The 21,825-nt window shown below is 37.8% G+C and overlaps 1 protein-coding gene across 1 annotated transcript in view; it reads left to right on the top strand.

Annotated features, from left to right (window-relative positions):
• LOC137661472 (dynein axonemal heavy chain 5-like) overlaps nucleotides 1-21,825 on the top strand; it is a 186,717-nt gene that overhangs the window by 49,211 nt on the left and 115,681 nt on the right. The window contains exons 30-41 of the mRNA XM_068397024.1: nucleotides 277-413; nucleotides 1,450-1,612; nucleotides 3,278-3,389; nucleotides 3,717-3,845; nucleotides 5,191-5,390; nucleotides 5,488-5,641; nucleotides 8,362-8,628; nucleotides 8,828-8,956; nucleotides 9,353-9,568; nucleotides 11,219-11,365; nucleotides 12,969-13,141; nucleotides 15,796-15,974. Coding sequence (XP_068253125.1) covers nucleotides 277-413; nucleotides 1,450-1,612; nucleotides 3,278-3,389; nucleotides 3,717-3,845; nucleotides 5,191-5,390; nucleotides 5,488-5,641; nucleotides 8,362-8,628; nucleotides 8,828-8,956; nucleotides 9,353-9,568; nucleotides 11,219-11,365; nucleotides 12,969-13,141; nucleotides 15,796-15,974 — 2,006 coding nt within the window. The remainder of the gene's footprint in view (nucleotides 1-276; nucleotides 414-1,449; nucleotides 1,613-3,277; nucleotides 3,390-3,716; nucleotides 3,846-5,190; nucleotides 5,391-5,487; nucleotides 5,642-8,361; nucleotides 8,629-8,827; nucleotides 8,957-9,352; nucleotides 9,569-11,218; nucleotides 11,366-12,968; nucleotides 13,142-15,795; nucleotides 15,975-21,825) is intronic.

Genomic DNA, 21,825 nt, shown 5'->3' with positions numbered 1-21,825 from the left:
CTAGATCTTTTTAGCTGTTTGTAATATGTATGGTAACCCAGACGAATTTTATTATTAGAAAATAAATTGGCCTTTCTTTCAGGGACTACTCAATATATAATGTTGGGACACTGAATATGCTTTGCGTTTTCTCTTTTAGAGTCTTTGTGAAAATTTCTAGAAAAAATGTTAGAAAATATTAAATACTGTTCAGTAAGTAATATCTGGATTCTGTTGTGCTTCTTTGTGAAACCTGTATGGTTGATACTTGCACTGAGTTTGTTTTGTTTTTTACAGGGGCCTCAGTGAAGCAAATGTTCCTCCCCATGAAGCAAGTGACAGATTACAGATCTTTCAAGCCAAATTTGATGAACTATGGAGGAAGTATATCTCTCTTTCTGGTGGGGAAGAATTATTTGGTCTTCCTATCACAGGTAGTCTCTCAGGGAATATGGATACCTGGTCCTAGGCTTTTAAATTTTTCTTGTGGGTCCTGCTAAATGCATTCAGTGCTGGATTCATTGTAGAAAAAATCCTTGCATTAAATTATTATTCTCTTTCCTATGAAAAGCAGCTGTGTGAAACTGACTCTCGGTCTGCACATACATAAACATCAGGTGGAAGAATATTGCACTGTTCCGTGTATCTCAGGGTCCAGCTGCTTAGCTCTCTTGCTTTTTCTGTTCAGAGCTAAGCGTATCTCCTGTCTGTATTCTTCCATGTCCAAATTTGGGAAACGTTGCCAAAGTACTCAAGTTGTCCCTGTTCCAGATTCCCTTGGGCTGTGCAACTGATCTGTAATATCCTTATGTCTCCTAGTCAGACACACTTCAAGATTGGAAGACCATGGTGTAAATTAAAGTTAGAGCAGAATGTATGATAAGCACGAAATTCAGTATATTCTCCTGTCTGAAGACATACACAATAATCACAATATATTTAACTAGGAATTCCCAAAGATATGAAAGAAACTAAACAAAACATTTCCGTTAAGAAGGTCCATTTTAAATACTTCTATTCTGTAAAATATTCTATATTTTACTTTGAAAACACCCCTCCCCCCCAATCCTCAACCTCTGCCTCTTAAGTAAATAATGCAGGTTCAGATGGGGGATATTTTAGTTCTTGTATAAAACTATAGTGTGTTCCTTTGCCATTTCAACTACTTTTTCAACATTATCTTCTCACAGAGAGAGGTGCAGCACCTCCATTATAAGATTACCTCTACTGTTGTAGAATAATATTTATAAAAAACTCAGCAATATAAAGAGTTACTGTGCATCAAAATCTGATGTTCTTACCTAAGGTAGCTGGAAAAGTTTGTCTTATTAGATGCTATCTAAAAGACCGCAAGTCTGATTTCAGACATTTATTAAATACCAATTTTAGAAATACATGGATTTTTATGTTCATGAACACAGTTGTACCTAATTAACATTAACAAATTTCTTCTTTTAAAATTTGAAACAGAGTATCCTGAGCTGCACAAAATTAAACGTGAGCTTTCATTGCTTCAGAAACTTTACAGTCTTTATAATTCAGTTACTGCTAGTATCGATGGATACAATGAAATGCTTTGGAATGATTTAAATATTGAAAAAATTAACAATGAACTTCTGGATTTTCAAAACAGGTAAGTTATTATTTGTTGAAGTGCATATAATTTTTATTTCTCATCTTTCTGTGTTAATTATCTTGTGAAAATTGCCTTGAGGGGCAGAAGTCTGTTGATTTATTTCAAGCTCAGGCTTGATCAAGTGCTCAGCACAGCTGCACTAGTTGCAGACTGTGGTGCAATATGCAGTTAGTGTGTGACCTTACTTAGCTTAGTCTGCGTGTCACTTTAGGCTTGTTGAGGTATACTGACATGGTAGGTTGTAGCTTATTTAATGAATAAGGTGCATAAACCTGCGGCAACATGGTTGTAAGTATAAATAACCTTCATAACTGATCTTCATATATTACCTTCTTAGTGATTTAGTTTATAGCTAATTAATTGTTAGTCTGTGTTGTTAGACAGAATTTTGATGTTACTGTCTGCTTCTGCACATTTGTATGTATTTAAATTCTTAGTTCCACAAGGATAGGTAGCCACACTAAATTCAGAGGTGTTATTTATGAAGTTTGAGGGGAATAATGATTTACACATTATATGCAAACTAATCGTTAGGTGAAACCACGCTTCGCTGGAATCGGAGGCATTTTTCTACTGTGTTGGTAAAGATGCACCCTTGGTTTTTCAACAGCCATGGCTGGGTCTGCAGGACTTCCCTGACCCAACTTGTTACTTCTCTCAGAGGAAGGGGCTCATGAGCCAACAGGATTTGGATTGTTTCCCCTTTGCCAGCTTTCTTTGAATTCTAGTTCCTGGCATTGGAGTGTGGACAGAAGTATAATTCTCCATTATGCAGTGCTTTTCTCTAGCATATTTAATAGGGTCTATTGTTGGATTCAAGATGAAAGACTACAGAGATTATTGCAGTGCCATGACAGTATGCATATGTTCATCTACCTCTTACTAGCAAGCAGTGAAGAATTCACACATGCTCCAGTGTTGTCTGACAGATCTGTCTGACTTTGAGCTGTGAAAAATGGAGAATTTCTTTGAAGGAATTTTTCATTATGGGTTGGTTTTATGCGGCTTTTTCTTTCTGCCATTGAGCTCTAAGAGAACTGCTGTCAGTCAGTGGTCCATAGCTTTGGCAGATGAAATGGGCAATGTTGGAAGCAAGTGGAGCTGTGACAATTCACAGTGCAAGAGGTTCTTCATTTTATTTTTTTTTCATTTTTAAATTGTGCATAAATGAAGATTTTTCTTTAAATATCTTTCCTACAAACTGGGTATAAAGTAGGACTTATTTGATTGAAGCAGAAGTATATTTCTCTTTGCAAGCAGGTCAGTTTTGGTTTAGAATGTACTTTATTTTGCTTGAAAAATTTATGTTGTTCAATCCTTTTTCTCCTTTACCAAATTGGATACATTCTCGAAGTTTTGATAAAACAATGACACTGCAAAAGCTTAAGTTCAAACATGGGTTTGCACATGAAATTATATTCCTTTAATTCAAACTGAAATACAAACCAAACCTTTCTAGTGTGATTTTTACTGTCTTTAGCAGTGTTTCATGCCTGCAGTCAGAAACAATCAGCTATATATTATGTTGCTAGCTTGCAACTGGATTTTTATTTACAGTCTACTGGTCCACTGGTTGAAAAATGAGAATATATTGTACGATTAAATGGTGGCTTGTGATTGTTAAGAATAAAATATTTCTTCTTTTTTTTGTGCTTTTTAAAGAATCCGTAAATTACCGAAAGCATTGAAGGAATGGCAAGCTTTTCAAGACCTAAAAAAAAAAATTGATGACTTCACAGAGAGCTGTCCTTTGCTTGAAATGATGGCAAACAAAGTATGTTCAGTATAATAATTTGGAGATAAGATTCGCTTGAAAAACACTATTGAAGACCACATTGTATGACTATAAGATGTTTTCCATAATTCTTTTTTATATATAGAAGCAGCTATATTTATGGCTAAAATCTAGTTAGGCTTAGTTACAGAAAAGTAAAACAAAAGACTTCATAATGTGATTAGAATAACTATTAATGCTTTCCATGGAATGGCAATCAAGACTCTTCTATTTGTTTACATATGCAGTGCAAAAGTATGTGATCATTCTAGTCCTAAAATAATACAATTTTAAAAAATCTTCCCTAATTCCTATGGACTTTTCTAGGCAATGATGTCACGACACTGGGAAAGAATTGCACAAGTAACTGGGCATCACTTTGATGTTGACTCTGAAAATTTCTCTTTGAAAAACATAATGGATTCCTCTTTATTAAAATATAAAGAAGATATTGAGGTACATGTAATTTTCTGTTTGTTTTTAATGAATAACTTGTGATCTGGGGCTCTGTGCTTTTGGAATCCTGTTTCTAGTCAGCTTTGTAACATTAAAAAATGTGGCTTTAGTTGGAGAATTCTTTTGAAGTATGGAGCTTGGTAGCTGGTACTAGTAGTGATGTTTAGTTTATTTTCTTTTTATTCTGGAGAAGGATTAAATGGATAGATGATATTATACTAATCCTTCCATAGAAGGAATTCGGTTGTTTTAAAAGTAGTGTGATCATGTCATGCTTCTGGTTTAGGGTCTACGTACTTAGACTTTTTTCTTGCTTTTAAATGTCTCATTGGAGAGGAAAGTGTGTTGATGTAAGTCTGATTCTGTTAAGTGCTCAAAATCCTTGGAACACAGTAGAAGTGGAGGATATAGGATTAAAGGAGAACAAGGTTCTTTTGTATTTAAAAAGTGACTCTTTGCGAGAGCACAGAGAGATGAGAAGGCTTATGTAATGTGCACAAAGCTACAAATCTATTGCCCCCTCTATTTTGGGGACAGTAGTTATCTAGCAAGTACATTAGCTTTATGCTTGTTACCTTTTGCAAGAGTAAAGTATAGCTAAAAATAAAGAAGGAAAACCCCAACAGTTTCTAACTTCAGTTCTGTTGTCACTTAGCTAAATCTGTGGTCCCTTCATAGTAGTGACCTGATTTGTCTTGTTCCTCAAAGGAACACTTCTAAGACAAAAACATGGAACCAAACCTCTGCTGTACCCAATTTCCAGACAAGGATTTAAGCCATGTGAAAGGTCAGAGTGATAGCCTTAGAAAATAACCAGTATTCTGGAAAAAGACTTAAACCTATGATGGAATCCAATACACTCCTGAACCTGAATTTGGCGTCCAATCTGAGTAGCTGCTCCTTTTCTCTCTGATGCAATAACCAATTTTATGACAGCCCTGTCCTCACTGTCTTCAAGAAGTAGCAGGCAGTCATGTTGTCCAGGTACACTCTATTCTTGGACTGTTTATTGTTTTTGATTGGTAATGTGTCTTTTCCTTAAACCCCTCAGTAAGTATATTTGACTTCAAAGAGGCAAATTCTGCCTGTGGATTCACTGAGTCAGTGAATTTTCAAAAGTGTAAGGTGCTAGAGCTAGTGAAGCCCATAAAATGTTCCAGTTACAGGTAGTACTATAATATAATCTAGTTTGTAATATAATAATTTTGAGGTGTTTCAATGTATGTCTTCATTAGCTAGAACTTACACTGAAGTCTGGATCTAGCCAATGAATTTTAATTGTCTTTATAAGTGTGCATTATATTAGCCTTAGAGGAATGTAATTTACTAGTTTAATTTTACACAGGATATCTGTATCAGTGCTGTTAAAGAAAAGGATATTGAAGCAAAATTGAAGCATGTTATCAGTGAATGGAGTACTCATGCTTTCAGTTTTGGCCAATTCAAAACTCGAGGAGAACTCCTTCTGAAAGGATCAGATATATCGGAGAAAATAGCTTTGGTGGAAGACAACCTCATGATATTGGGGTCGCTCATGAGCAACAGGTACAAAAGTTAATAAATGCACATATTGTGTAAATCTAATAAAATCCAAAAGTAAACAATGATCATCTTCTTTTTCCTTTAACTCATGTTCATACAGGTATAATGCACCGTTTAAGTCCATTATACAACAGTGGGTTCAGAAGTTGACCAATACTGCAGAGATAATTGAAAACTGGATTACTGTACAAAACCTCTGGATTTACCTTGAAGCTGTGTTTGTTGGTGGAGACATTGCAAAACAACTACCTCAGGTATGTTGATTTATGATAACAATATATGAATGTCAATATGTTGTACCAAGAGATCAGCCACATCACAGTTTACTTGCCAACGTGTATAACGCATGTAAGTTTTGTGGGCTGTGCACAGGCAGTTCAGAAGAATCACAGAATCACAGAATCACAGAATGTTAGGGATTGGAAGGGACCTTGAAAGATCATCTAGTCCAATCCCCCTGCCGGAGCAGGATTACCTAGATCATATCACACAGGAACACGTCCAGGCGGGTTTTGAATGTCTCCAGAGAAGGAGACTCCACAGCCTCTCTGGGCAGCCTGTTCCAGTGTTCGGTCACCCTCACCGTAAAGAAGTTTTTCCTCATATTTATGTGGAACCTCCTGTGTTCCAGCTTGCACCCATTGCCCCTTGTCCTGTCAAGGGATGTCACTGAGAAGAGCCTGGCTCCATCCTCAAGAAGCTTTGCCAAACTGGGGTCTGTCTGGTTGAACTGCTTAGAACTTGGTCAAACCTACAGGAACCGGATTGTTTGTAATTCAGGCTCTAATGTTCCTGTCAGCTTGCAATATAAGTGAATCATATGATAGTACAGGGGTCAGAACTACTTTATGGTACAAAACTGATTTATCACTTTTGCCATATATGCAAACATCCCTTTCTTCCTCTGCACACGTTTATAGGCTCTGAGTTATGTAATAATAGAATGACAGATTTTCTGTATGAATTGTGTACTTGCTAAGACTCAGTATAACAAAGTCCCACAGAGAGATGCTGCAAGACTTGGGCAGCTGCGTGTGTGCTAATCTGTATGAACTACTGCAACCTCTTCAAAAGGCAGTTACGACCTTCCGTGACAGCAGCTGCAAAAGAGTTAAGGAATGATCTGACTTCCTGCAGGAGAGAAATACCAGAATAAATCATCCTTTCTGTTGTATCTCCTGAAGAGAGGCTTTCATGTAGTTCTAACACACCACAGTTTAGCAGCACTGGATCAACCAGTGCTGTAACTTAACAAAACCATGATTACTGGGAAATTATTAAATATGAATTTATTTCAGGCTACATATTTTATAAGTAAAGGCCTACAATTTCCAAAACTAGCATTAAGTTTTGTAAGTTAGGCTTTCTTAACTGTTATTTAAGATAACAATACTTTCTTTAGTTCGTGAGGTATGTTTATATTGTTAATGCTTATCAGAGAATCAATAAGCAGTTTTTGCAGAAGAACAAATGCTGCAGCATACCTGAGGCATTTCATACCTGCTAAAGCTGCTTCTTACAAGGATGATACATGAACCAGTATTCTGGAAGAAAGCAAATGTGGTGACTATCTTTAAAGAAGGAGAAGGAACAGCTTGGTGGAGGAGTAATAATAGATGGGTGGGCTTAATTGGAATTCCTGGATGAATACTGCAGCAAATAACTGTAAGCATCTGGAAGTTAACAAGGAGATGAGTAACAGTCAGAGTGGATTTGTTAGGAGCAAAACCTGTCAAACAAATGTAATTTATTTTTAGGGTGGGCAACAAGCTTTGTGGATAGAGGAAAAACAGTAGTTGCTATATATCTTGATAGGCTTTTGACGTTGTCTCTCATAGTACTATCAGAATATGAGTTTTAGATTGCTGGTATGTAAAATGCAGGCAGGAAAGTGGAACGCATAAACAGCAATAACTGATAACTAGAATATTGTACCTGGCTAAAGAAACGCGTAGACAAATTTGAGGGAGCATAGAAGAGGGTGATAAGAATGAGGAATTATCTATGTAGGATGACACACAAGAAAAGATTCAACAAACTAAGCTTGTTTGGCTTGAAGGAGAGGAAAAACTGAGGAGAAGACATGAGTAAGTTTTCAAAAAAAATAAGAGTTGCTCTCAACAGGAAGAAAACAGTGTGCTCTCTGTATCTATGAATAAGATGAGAAGCAATTGGTGTACACACAAGAAAGATTAAGTTTAGATATTAAAACTGAGTCACCAGTAGCAAAGGTTGCCTGGAGAGGCTTCTGAATCTCTAGCATTGAGCACCTTTAAATACAGGACAGACAGATACTTTTCAAGAGTGGCATGGGTAAGACTCTGTCTTGTGACAGGCAAATGGCTTTGGATGGTCTCTTGAGATCTCTCCTAGTTCTCAGACAATTTATGAACCCATTAACATTTCATTAGTTGTAGGTGAAGAAAGAGTTTTTAGAGAGTTTTTATATTACACAGTATACCCAGTGTAGAAAAATATTTATTCTCCGGCTCCCAGTATTTGACAATTTGTCTCCTTTCACCTACAATACCTTACAAGTGTGGCAGTTTCAGACTATTTATACTGGTTTTGTTTGTCAAGTACTACTACTAACAACTTGGTCCTCATAACCCATGTGGAGCAGCCGTTATATGACATTGTGTGTTGCTCTTAGGAAGACTCATTTCTGAGAAGGCTGCTGTTTGAGTTTTCTGGTTTGCGTTGGAATCCTTTTATATGGACAATTTTGGTGCCCAATATGAAGTAAAAGACATTTCCAGAGCTGTCCCATCAGACTCTTTCTTTTGCAATTCGAACTCTTGTCATTATAAGCTCTGATCATAAGCATGCCTATAAATATTCATACATTAGTCCTGCAAAGACGACTTGAACAGCAAGGGAAATATTAAACTGTTAACCTTGTCTCATGGAATTCTTTGATTTTTAGAATTTGACAAACAGGAGGAAGAGCTAATGCATTTTTTGTGTACTCCAGGAAGCCAGAAGATTTCAGAACATTGATAAATCATGGCAGAGAATTATGCAGAGAGCCCATGAAACATCAAACATTGTGCAGTGCTGCGTTGGAGATGAGACTTTGGCACAGCTATTACCACATTTGCTGGAACAATTGGAAATCTGTCAGAAATCACTGACTGGGTATTTGGAAAAAAAACGGTTAATATTTCCAAGATTTTTTTTTGTATCTGACCCTGCTCTTCTGGAAATCCTTGGTCAAGCATCTGATTCCCACACTATTCAGGTACAAGTAATAAGGCAATACTGTTCTTATGATGAATATTAGTAAGCGAGGACCATGGAGGATTTCGTTATTTAGTTGAGAGAACTTCTTTCACTTATGGAAAGATTTATAGAACCTTCTAATACAAGACTTAAAGGCAAAATAAGAATGCCATATCAGATCAGTTTATGTAGCTTTTTTTTTTCTGATTCTGTTGTAGGCACATTTATTAAGTTTGTTTGACAATGTTAACCGAGTGGGATTTCATGAAAAAAACTACGACCAGATTTTATTGTTTGAATCTCAAGAAGGAGAACAGGTCGATATTATTGAACCAGTTTTAGCTCAGGTAATGGAAGTATATATTACAGTTTTTCATGACTTGATTTAAAGTAGATTTATGTTGTAGAGAACAACAGTATCGCATCATGCTATTATTTGACTAGCTGAATAAAAACCTTCCAATGTGAACAGCAAAAGTAAAGGCCAGAAAGGACAGGACGTTTGTGTCATTCTGTAACAATTACTTTACCTGTTTTTTCAGCTGTACTTATGTGAAATGCCAAATCCGTCACATATCTCTAGAACGGCAGTGGAACAGAAGGAGGAGAAGAATCTTTTAAAGAGAGAACAGCAAAGAGGGAAATGGGAGTACGAAGGACTGGAAAAAAGTCACATAGGGCTTTTTCTCCTTGTGAAATATTCATAAACTAATTCTTTAAAAGTGCTTTCTTTTTTATTTCAGGGCAATGTGGAATTCTGGTTAGGTCAGCTGCTGAATGGGATTAGGAAAACAATCCACACCATTATTAGACAGGCATCAATGGCCATTAGCGATTCAGGATTTAAGCTGTATGACTTTCAGGCAATGTTTCCTGCACAAATAGGACTTCTGGGAATTCAAATGATCTGGACCAGAGATGCAGAGAATGCACTGAACAGTACCAAAACAGACAAAAAGGTAGTATTTAATGAATCTTTGGGGATTAATTAAAAGCATTGTTTGGAACAGTGTATATTGTGAAAAGTTAGAAGTAGCATGTAGGAAAAAGCACAAAATACTAGTTAAGTAACCAAAATATCATTCTGTTTTCCTGTTATTTTATTTGTTAAAAAATGTGTTAAGAGGTCACACCTCACCATCCCCCAGCATGTGCTTTAGAATTGTTCCTAATCCTGTGATTTTCTCTATTGTTCTGTCAGCGAAGTCATCTTGGGAAGGGACAATTTTTCAGTTTGGGAATATAGGGAATTTTATCCTATTACTTTCCCAAAATCAGATTTGGAAAGAAATAACAGCTATCCAAATCTGGGGAAATAACTGTGCTTCGTGGGCATTGGTCTACTGTAACAAGAGTGTATTAGATTCTTCAGTTAATTCAGTTAGTTAGATTCTTTTTTGGGGGAAGGGAAAGAATAGAAGCCATTTGAAGAGGTGCTGGTTTAATCTCAAACACGTAGAGAAGATCCTGTAATACCAAGGTGTTATTACTAACGCTGAATCTATGAAGGAGGAAGGAGAGGATGTGAACTAACGAGTTGCAAATTACCATTAATCAAGAATATGCAGTGAGATTGGACTAAGAACTAGTAACGTCATCCTACCATAAAAGTAAATGCAGGCGAATGGTACCATGCTGTACTTTGATACTGAATGAAAACAAATAATCTAGACTATGGAGAAGACCACTTAGTGCTACATTTTCTGCATTGTACAAAGTTTAAAAAGGGCATAGACCTGCTTTTTGTCCACTCCAGTTCATATACTAACTAGACACAAAGATTCTTTTGCATTAACTAGAAAACAACTTTCGTTTACTTGGGATGAACCATTTGTGTCTGTTTGGGGGATGGGGAGGTTGTTTAGTTCTCCGTTAGTTTTGAAGTGTTTTTAGCATTTTTTTTTCTCAGCAAACAGCCTGAGTTTTAGGCTTTGTATATATTTACAGAAAGCTCATGTGATAATTCTCTCACATATTTGGAACAGGAGTATGTATGAGCTGCCCTTTCTGAAACCACAGTGCTTTATAATTTGTTGTGTACCAGGAACATCATTGACCAGAGGGTGATGCTGTTTACCTAAGTCAGTATTGTATAGTCAATATTGCATCTTGTGGAATTTTGTTACAGAATCTGGTACCACAAAAGAAATTATTATTTTACTATTGGCATCTAAAATTACACTACATTTCCCCCTCCTCTGGTTAGAGGATGTGATAGATCTCCAGGTTCCGGTTCCCTCTAAAGAGTAGATACCGTGTGGGCTGATGTGCAATACTCAAAACCAGAGACTGACGGTTCTGAAAATATGCAGGGATGCAATCAGCTGGAGATATAATGTATAGTAGAAGGAACAACAGGCTTGGAATAAAATCTTATGATATGACCTGTTCACCTAGATATAACCTTATTGTACTCTGTTGGGCTAAGAGTGCATGCATGGAGGGCAGCCTGCAAATCCAAATTTAGGATTCCAAGCCTAATAAATACAAAGCAGATCATAGATGTCATGAGCCCATATGTTTGCAGATGTTTTTTTACTTTTTATTCTAAACATTGCAAGAACAAATGATGTTTGCATTAATATAGCTGTTCTTGCTATGTGGAAAAGGTAATGCACACAACAAATCAGAAGTTTTTGGAACTTTTAAATGATTTGATTGACATGACAACACACAATCTGACAAGAATGGAGCGCACAAAATATGAAACTTTAATCACCATTCATGTGCACCAGAAGGATATCTTTGATGATTTGGTAAGTTTTTGAAAACCTTTAAGGGACTCTCTGTATGGAAGTTTTTGCACATATAAAAAATTTATAAACAAATCTTGCAATCTATTCTCTTTGAGTAGCTCTGACATTAGTGCTGTGATATAGCATATCAGATTTAGTTTGATTTCTTATAGATGTCACGCCGAGATAAGGGTGAATAATATATATGTATGTTCATAGGTTCAGACCTCAGTTTTTTAAATGGTTGTTGATACCCATCATGTACAAATTCACTGTGAGCAAAATAGTTTAACTTTTTAAATTAAACTATTCTCTCAAATTGAAAATTGAATACATTACTTAATTGAAATGTAAAAGGAAAAAAAGTCCCTTTGGTATTGCTATCAATCATGTGATTTCCAGCCCAGCCTGTGTGTTGATTTAAGGTAATAGTTTTTCAAAGATTAAAGCAGTGAGGCTCCATGTATTTGAAAAAGGTAGCAACAATAACCAGAAGAGATGTTTTAATTTTTTTTTATAATTGAGTTGCATCAGACTTCCCTTAGATAAGTATATTGAATACAGGAAACTATAATTATAAAAATGGGAGTAAAATAACTTTCAAAAAGCTTGCATGATGCAAAGGTCAATAATTAAATACTGCATTGTTTAATTTATGCATATATGTTAGAAAGATAAAAATTAAATGCATGTGTAAAGAAAGATAGAAAATCATGAAGAAAAATACTGAAAGTTAGAAAGAAAACTGCCAGCTTCTAAGATATGCATGAGGTTTTATCCTTTGCCCAGAATTTTTAATTTATTATCGTAATTATTTTCTTAATTAGACATTTCATTATCAATTAATTTAATATCATATTATAATAAAATTAAATCACAGAAAATCAGTTACATTTAAAGGGTCTGTATGTGAATAAAAAGTCAGGGGCAAGTCCAAAACTGGGGAAAGGTTTCTTAATTGGTACATATAATATTATCCTTTTCTCTCAAAACATTCTATTCTCTGCTAAACATGTCCTTTTGTGATTGAGAAAAGTAGAGGGAAGGGCTGAGAATGCAGAACCTCCTCTTCACCTTACACCATGTCTGCGAGGCCGATAACCAAGACTACATATTCCATAAGAAGCTGGTGGCTTTGAGACCGAGTGTCAAAAATAATGCATCAAGATCTATTAATCTGCCAGAAATCTAAATATGTGTGTGGCAAGTTCATGCTGAAAAATACATCCCAAATAAACAAGCACATAGACATGTATACACTATATTCAAGCATTGTCCACGATTTAGTATTCCTGTAATGGCGTCAGATACCATGCGGTGTAACCAGTATTGTTACTTAGTTTTTTACGAAGTTTTCCATCACTGTTCTTCAATATCTCTGTAAGACACAATTCATGATTTCTGTACGCAATTCAGAGGAGAATCAAAGTGGTCAAAAGGTTCAGAGCGTGTCATAGACAGGTTTGAAAAGGTAATTCTGAATGTCTTGACTCCTGACAGATTCTATGCTCGTTCTTCCAGTTCTTGAATTTATGTGTGGTAGACTTTTTTTCTCTATGGAATTTAAGATGAATTTGTTATACTGTTTCATTTCTGTATTAATGATTTTTCTTTTCCATTATAGGTCCGTATGAACATTAAATCTCCATCTGATTTTGAATGGCAAAAACAGTCTCGATTTTATTTTCTTGAAGACTTGGATAAATGCATTATCCAAATCACCGATGTAGAGTTCACCTACTGCAATGAATACTTAGGGTGTACAGACAGGCTTGTTATAACTCCCTTAACTGACAGGTGGTTATAAAAAGAATGCAGTGCATCGTACTTAATTCTTTAACTTACATGAGTCAGAATTCTTCGGTTGCACTATAGTGCTGCAATATCGACGGTGAACAGCAGAGGCCAGTGCTTGTATATTCACCTAGCAAAAGCAGGCACCCCTAGGAGGGGTCTTGAATTCTCTTTGAGTGTTCCTTGGGCTATATGTGCTGTGGTAGGTGTTGAAGAACTCGCTTGTGCTCAAGATAAATATAGCTGAATGCTATACACTTCACCAGCCTAAACAGAGTGGATCTTAAAAACTATTGCTGCTTTCAATAAACTGGTAGTTGCATGAGAATTTGGGATTATGGCAGGTGATTCATTTGAAGTCACCCCAGTGGAAAAAGCAGTAACTCAGGACATAGCACTGAATAACTAGTGCTAATATGGTTTTAAGCAAGGCCTATGGAGAATTACAGGACTACAAACACAGAAAAAACTCTGAAGGCAAAACATAAGGAGAACTTTTTATTACTGAAGTGTTAGTTATACAGCACAGTACAACTTCATTAAATGCGTATTTTCATAAAGTACTTGGTAGTGCTTCAGCTAGGCAAGAGACAGATGTGTTTGCTATGCTAGAGCTTGTTCTTTTAAGTGTGGATAAGAATGTCAAAATACTGTGCACGTTCAGTCATTTGTTGCGTGAAGAATGACTTCAGGGCGTTGAATTAATGTTGGAATTGTCTTTGCACTCTCTGTGCTACTAGACTTTATCTACTAGTGAAATTTCAGACTTTTGCCAATTTCTGAACCAAAATTATGCCCAGTGAGCTATTTAAGAGAGACAAAACCCTATGCTTGGATACCTGGCTTCTAATATGTAACACACATCTGCCAAATTCTATGTTATGTACCCTACTATTCCTATGCTAGATAGAGGTCTGTTTGCAGCAGTAAACATGAGGTTGATTAGTGCGTATGGCAGCACTACCACACAGACAATATTTTTGCCCACTGGGAGAGACAGTATCAAGAAAATGTTTGATTTGTTGTCATTCAAAATTTGTTCACAGAATTAAAATGCAACCTAATTGGTTAGGGATTGATTCAAGGTCCTATGTCACATGACATTGAAAGCTAGTGTAGGGTGACATTATTGAAGAAAGTCTTTTGAATGAGTTTAAACTATAATAGTAATAACTAAAAAGATCAGTTATCTGTCTTTGGGCAAAAATAAAATAGCCAAACAGAGCTGCAAGATTGGTGGCTATCCACTGTCGTATATTGAAAGAGAATTTGAAGCAGAAGTGTTTTCTAGTGTTGGCATGGGAAACTTATGTACCTAAGCAGTGTTGAATAAGAACAGATTTTATTCCCCTTATAGGCTTTTTCCATTTTAATATTTTTAATATTGCTATATGCACTTGTATGAGCTTCTGACAGTTTTCAGGTAGTGGTATCTCTGCTTTACATTAATCAGCTTGGAGTCAAGTGCTGTTTGGCTCGTGATTTTGTGTTCAGAAAGATTCCCGAAGCACATGATAAATACACACTGGCAGTAGTAGTTACATTAAGCTAATGGGACTGAAATTGAATGCTCCTAAACATCGTGTCAGACACTGACCATGTCCTGGCAGATACAAAAAATGAAATGCAAGTTCTGTTTAGGACTTATACTATGTATATAATTTGTCCTTACCTCATTTTCAGTAGCAGAATTCTTAGGAGTGGTATTTTTTCTGTATTAACTGAGTGCCTGTTAACTGATTACTGAGTAATAAGGTGATAAAACATTATTACTGCTATTATAGTAGAATGAATACTGTATTATTTTATAGGAAGTGATACTAGCTGGTATCATTTGGGTTTTTTTCTGTGCCCATTTTCTCTCCGCAGATAGATCATAAAGCTATTGAATTCCACAGTGTTAAAATGGGCTTACTGGGATTTTGGAGCATTGTAGGTTAGAACAGCAGTCTTCCTACATCCTTCAGTAGTCTCCACACCATCTGTGGAGGTGGGACTTAAACCTGGAGATGTCAACCCAGGATGAAGGCTGAAGCAGAAGATGATCCTAGGATTCGTGGGTCCCTCCTCTTCTTTCTCCATTGCCCATTACAATCTTCCTTCTTGTCCATTCTCCTCCTGGAACTCAAAGACCTAATGTGTCTGGCAGCATTGCCCTGGTTTGGCATGCTGGTAGGGAAATGGCAAGAACAGGGGCTGCTTCCAGCCTCTGTGCCTTCCTATTGCCAGATCAGAGAGCCCACCTCGTGCGCTCTGGGGAGAGAGTATGAAGATGGGAAAAAAGGCAGAAACTCAGCGGGTCTGGGTGCTGTAGCATAAGGCTGAGTCATGGAGGGAGGGCATGTGATTAGTGTGAGAAAATCACAACACTACAGTATTTTGGTATTCAGCATTTAGAATTGGCTTGTGCACTTCCTGGGCTGTTGCAGTCATCATTGTGCTGGACACATGCTTTTCTGCAGGTGGAGCAAAGGTGGTACCTGGTAATTCAGCTTCACGGTGTGCAAAGGGGGTGACTGAGGGCTTACCACAGGGAAACACACCCATTTCTGCCCCCTTCCTCAGCTCTGTATAATACAACTGCATTAGTTACATTAATGGACTTCAAGTAATTAGTAGCAGAAAAAGATTAATAGAACTCTCTTTTCTGTCTCTAGGTGTTACATCACTCTGGCACAGGCCCTGGGCATGAGTATGGGTGGTGCACCAGCAGGACCTGCAGGGACAGGGAAAACAGAGACAACTAAAGACATGGGCAAATGCCTGGGAAAGTATGTTGTTGTTTTCAATTGTTCAGAACAAATGGACTACAGAGGACTTGGCCGTATCTATAAAGGTAAGAAATAATCCGGTTTGTTCATTTTAGAGTCAAGTTTTCGTCTCTTTGCTAGTGAGTTAGCAATGATTAGTAGGGTATTTTCTTCCCTGTTTCCTCTTATTTCCAGACACTCATCAACTTTCCCTGATATTTGATTATTTCTCCCTTTTTTCCCTTTTTTTCTTCCTGCATGCTTTCCAGGTTTTTTTTATATTCTGGATGATGTTTCCTATCTTTGTCCCCTTTTCCATTTCCCTTTTAATCCTTTCTACTTATTTTCTTTATGCCTCTATCCCACCCATCCCAAGGGGGAGGATGTTTAGCCCTCCCTTGCCATTTTTATATCAAGCAAGACAAACAAATACAGAGCTCGATGATGCTGTGCAGGACAGGGAAACATTCAAAGTGGTGCAGTGTCTTTATTTTGAACTCTAGAACTTTTTTGAAACCAGAAAAATGAGATAGTGGTCAGACTCTAATAATGTTTCATGATAAGCCGAGCTTTGAAGTCAGTTTTGCAAACAGTGATCAGGTGATGCAATATCTGTGGACTCCATTATGTCTGTTCTCTTGTATGTAGCTATTATTGGTTATATGGGCTGGCAGACCACAGAACACCACCATTTTCTGTGAGTGGCTCTTAGATCTAACACGAGGTATCATAAACATAATTTTCACTGTTGTGATATCTCCTGAAGGTTAAAATACAACCTGGAGATCATTTCTAGTTTCAATGAAAAAGCCAGCAAAGCTGGACAAGATTTTAATAGAACTAGCTTTTGTCTTCATCTTCTTATTTAAGAGCTTAAAAGTATCCAATTAAGCTTTTCTAATGGAGATAGAAAGCCTCAAAGGTATGCCAGATTTGGATTAAGGTGTTTTGGTAATTAACTGTGAAAAGATTTTCCATATTTCTCTCTTATCTCTTTAGTGGTCTTACTGGTTTTTTTTTGTGGCTGAGTTAGATCAAGACCAATATTATGTATTTGGGAAGCACTCAGTTAAAAGCAGTGCTTGTACAGACTTCACTGGGCTACTGTTCTTCCTCCTAATCCTTTTGTTCTTTTACAGATATTTTTAGGCCTCGTTAACTTGTTAACTTTCTTTAATGGCCATATCAAAAAGAGGAAAGTGGGAAGAAGTAGAGCAGAGAATGTAGGGAAAAAATGATTTAACCAGTTTCACTAGTTTTTCTAATCATGGCTCAGAAGTTTTATAGCTGTCTGTGCATTCTGCAGAATGCTCTGCTTCTCACTAATCGAACACATTAGCTCATTTATAAGAACATGAAAACAGGTAAGAAAGAAACATGTCTGTTCTTGCTTTCTTTGCCTCAGTCAGCCTCCATCTCCTATTCCTCTGAGCCACAAGCCATGACAGAAGAGATACACTGAGCTTTGAAAAGGCACTGCATGCGCTCTCTCTCTCTCTGAGGCATGCTCATGTCTGTTGCCTTCCCTCCCCCTGGGGATTTCCCTAGTTGGAGATGCAGCAAGGGGCCACCCTGAAGCAAGCAGGATAGCTGGAGAAAACAGGCAAGGAGACACTGCTACAAAAAGAGAGGATGAAGTGCCCTCTGCTAGAGCAGCCCTATTGTTTGCATACCAGGAACTGAGGTAGTGCGGTGAATATGGAAGCAGCGAATGGTAGAGCTTGTGACCATCCTTAGCTCTCGTGAGAGTTTAATCCCCAGTCCTGAACTTGTCCCATGAAGAGCCGGCTCTTCTAACTGGATGTTCTGCTAATGCCACAAGAATGGAAAGTTTGATCGCAGTCTTAATTTAAAGCATTAGGCAGTCTTTTAGCTAGTCTTCTAGCTTTAGCTTTAGCTTTGTTCTTTTATGTGAATGAAGGCATTCACTGCCTTGGAGAAGGCTGAAACTGTCTTGGTGCTCCTATGAGCAGCGAGAGCAGAAGATGATAGGTTTCATAGTATCCCATTAAATTACACTGGGATGTGGGTTAAACTCTCCTGGATCTGAAGACTTCTGTAATGAATATACTGCATTATTGTAGTCCTTACCTGAGGTAAATACTGTGTTTATAACCAAGGCCAGATCATTACATATCAAGAGAGAAGATAGTTACCTAGTGACCAGAAGCTATAGAAAGTTGCTCATTTATATAATACCAAACAAACGGAGGATCATTTCTAAGCTAGAAAGTGAACTAACTGCACGTGTGAATACCTTCAGTCAAGGTCACAAGTTTCTCAAAGCACCTCTTGTAACTCCCAGATCTTTGGGCCAGCTTTTAGTTGCATGTCTTTTATCGTGTGTGCAGACTTTTAGTGTCCCAAGTTTATTGTACTTGGTGGTAATAAACAGAAGAGGGCTGGGACCAGTTTGCTGTCTGACGGCATGAATATTCTCATAACACCAAGTGCAGTCATCTACTGGGTCTCTGCTGTACCTGCAGTCATCAACCAGGAGGTGGGATGTCAGCCTTTCTTTCTCCTTGGAGTGGGTTTGACTCTGATCTCACCAAGCTGTTGTCTTTTTCCTCTATGCTCCTTCTGTGAGAATGTTTGTATCCCTTTATGTTACCACCTTTTTTCCCAACTCCTTGGTGATTTCACTTCTTTGTAGCAAACTGGTACTGACTTGTGTCAACCCAGACATTTAGCTTCTGTATCCTTGCTTTGTTTCTGCCTTCTTATCCTGAGCAGTTTGGTAACTTATCCTTTTTCATTTCAGGTTGAGGCAATAGTGATAACTGCAGCTTGTCATTGCCTTCTTTTAGTAAAACTGGGCACAATTGTTGTGTCTAAGAACATGAGCTGAGTTTTAGGGCTCAGCTTCCTTTGTCTGTTGTTTTCTATAAGCTGACCATTTTCCATGTAGTACTGTCATCATATTCAACAAAAGCTAAGTAATACTGTGTAATGTGTCCCTGTTATCTGGCTGCCTCATTTAATGGCATGCTGATGTTCAATATGCGTTAGAAAAGATGCTTATAGAACTCAACAAATTGGTGCTCAGGTGACCATGATGCTTGTGACTTCTTACCTCAGTCAATTTGCTAGTGGGATGGTGTTGGCTGGGAATTACATAATAGATCCATCTGAATAGAGCCTGGATAGGGTGATTTTTTTTCACCATTCATCAGACTCTTTTGTGTCTGGGAGCAAAAGTAAGATTTTTTTCTTACGTGAGTTATTAATGCTTTCATTTGTGGAGGGCACCAGTTGCTTTGGACTTATTTTCACAACTTGGAAGGGCCTGGCTTGGAATCACAATTTTTATGTTGAAACATCTTTATGATATCTGGTATTTCTTGAAGAGTGGATATACTGAAGTTGGGGAAGGAAATGAGCTCCTTTTTGGTTTAATAGGAGGAGCGAAGTGAGTTTAGAGAAAGATTCTTTAATGCATATGAGATCTTTAATGGAAAAAAAAGGATAGTTCTTCACAGCTGTAGAAGCGCTTTCATACAGACTGATAAGAAAGTTCTCATGAAACGTACTACATATTTTAGCGCACACATTGAGAAATTCTTCAGAATTCCATGTGTCTGCGACAGGCTTTGTACTCCATCACCAGTGTTTTTTCTTCCAAACTTTTCACTTCTTCTGGTGCTGTGGGTCAAGTTATCAGATATTAGCAGATCTAGCAGCGAGGAGAAAAAGATTGTGTGTAGGTGGTGGTGTCATGTCTGCAGCCATGTTTCTAGATTTTTTTCTGTAAGGACAATAAGACAAAAAATTTAATATAATATAATACCATAACAATATATTGTATACTGTAAAATTAATAGTGTAAAGGTCTCCTGGTTGGCTCAGAGCTGAGGTTCTGTCTCCCTGCTTCTTTGTCTTCCTATCTCTTTTGTTTTCCTGTGCAGCTCCAGCTATTAACAGGCAGATGGTCTAGTCAAGATGTCCAAGGCCTGGACTTTAATCTTTGATAGTTTTATTTTTGAAATTTGAACCTAAAAGTAGGTTCAGATATAACTGGTCATTTGAATTGGACCAGAGGTAATTCATGAAAGTACCAGGGAAGCAAGTGAGAAGGTGAATTTTCAAGTTTTCTGTTATATCAAATTCGGTGTTAAAATTGCCGGGGAACGGGAAATCAGGGGTACTTCATCACTGTTACTGAAAAGTGTTGGTGAATGCCCTTTAGGAAACGTTTCAGCTGTGGTTGTCTGTAGATGAGTATAAAAGTCGTGTTTGCTTTTGTTGTTTTCTGTAGTTACAGTCAAACAACTCCAGTCTTACCTGAGGCACCTTTTTGTGATTTGATATTTGATGTGATATTTAATGTAAGATTTTATGTTTATCTTAATTTAGAAGGTGAATAAATGAGTATGGAGCTCTGTAAATGCTTTCAGGACCAATGAGTACCTTGTAGCTTACTGCTTCTGGACTGCACTTTGGCTAGACAGAGTTCTGTTTTAGTGAAATTTGCTTTGAATTGCATCACTATGGTTCTACCCCTGTGTAAAATATTAAGAGATGTGTCGTTTCAATACAAAAGAGAGTTTATAGGTGCTTTGTCATTATTAATTACTGTGCGGTCACATGATGTTTAGCCAGACCTCCCAGTGCGGAGCAGCACATCAGGCCTGTTGGGTCACCTGGCAGAACAGCGGTTGTCACAGTAGGCTGCAACATCCTTTCTTCATGTGTGGGGCCCTAGTACCTGCACTGGGGACTGTGGCCACAGTGTAGCATTCAAGGGTCAGGCCACCCAGCTGTGCCTAGGCCATGGGGTCACTGACATGGAAAGGGACGTGGCACTACATTGCAGAGATGCATTTTGAAGTAGCTATGCTGTGGGATTCTTATATCATGTGAGCACCAGGTTTGCAGGATATCTGTACTGACTTGGAGTGTGTGTGTGTCACATCTCTTACACATAGTTAAAGATCTCTTTAGTCTTGTCCTTTATTTTCTGCTTTTACGCCATTTCTGTATTGGATTATCATACTATGTTCTGTGTGGGGACAGCAATTAATGCACAGCATGACAGGGCACAACAAAATTACGTTGTCTCTAAGCTGTTACGCAGCTGACAGTTTGCTTGCTGTGCCTTTGCTTGTGTGTGGGGGTGGGTGTATGCATATGTGTATATGTTCTTTTTCTTTTTAAACACCAGCAGAATGAAATAATTTTGCAAGAACTGAATTTATTCAAAGCTGTGAGATATTGGCCTTGCCTGAGAGTCAGATTTCCTGACTCCGTGCAGCAGGTGGCATTACAGAACAAGTAATTTTTTTTTTCCTTTCCCAAGGAAAATTTTTTTGGCTAGAACCTCACATCACCATCCTGTAGAGAAATTAATTTCAAAAATCTTTAATATAGGGATAGTACAATATTATATGGAGCAAAGTCTCTTTCTTAAAGAATATCCATCTTTAGAGCTTTTCATTGTTGTATCCCAAAGAGTAGATATTCATGTTCAGTAGTCCAGAGGAGGGTCAGGAAGGTGATCAGAGAGCTGGAGCACCTCTCCTATGCAGACAGGCTGAGAGAGTTGGGGCTCTTCAGCCTGGAGAAGAGAAGGCTCCAGGGAGACCTTGTAGCAGCCTTCCAGTACCTGAAGGGGGCCCACAGGAAAGCGGGAGAGGGACTTTTTACAAGGGCATGTAGTGACAGGACGAGGGGGAATGGTTTTAAACTGAAAGAGGGTAGATTTACATTAGATATTAGGAAGAAATTCTTTCCTGTGAGGGTGGTGAAACACTGGAACAGGTTGCCCAGAGGAGGTGTGGGTGCCGCCTCCCTGGCAGTGCTCAAGGCCAAGTTGGATGGGGCTTTGAGCAACCTGGTCTAGTGGAAGGTATCCCTGCCCATGGCAGGGAGGTTGGGACTAGATGATCTTTAAGGTCCCTTCCAACCCAAACCATTCTGTGATTCTGTAATTCTATG

Source organism: Nyctibius grandis, chromosome 3 (assembly GCF_013368605.1).
Source record: "Nyctibius grandis isolate bNycGra1 chromosome 3, bNycGra1.pri, whole genome shotgun sequence".
In the NCBI taxonomy this organism is placed as follows: domain Eukaryota; kingdom Metazoa; phylum Chordata; class Aves; order Nyctibiiformes; family Nyctibiidae; genus Nyctibius; species Nyctibius grandis.
This window is presented reverse-complemented; position numbering and strand designations above follow the sequence as displayed.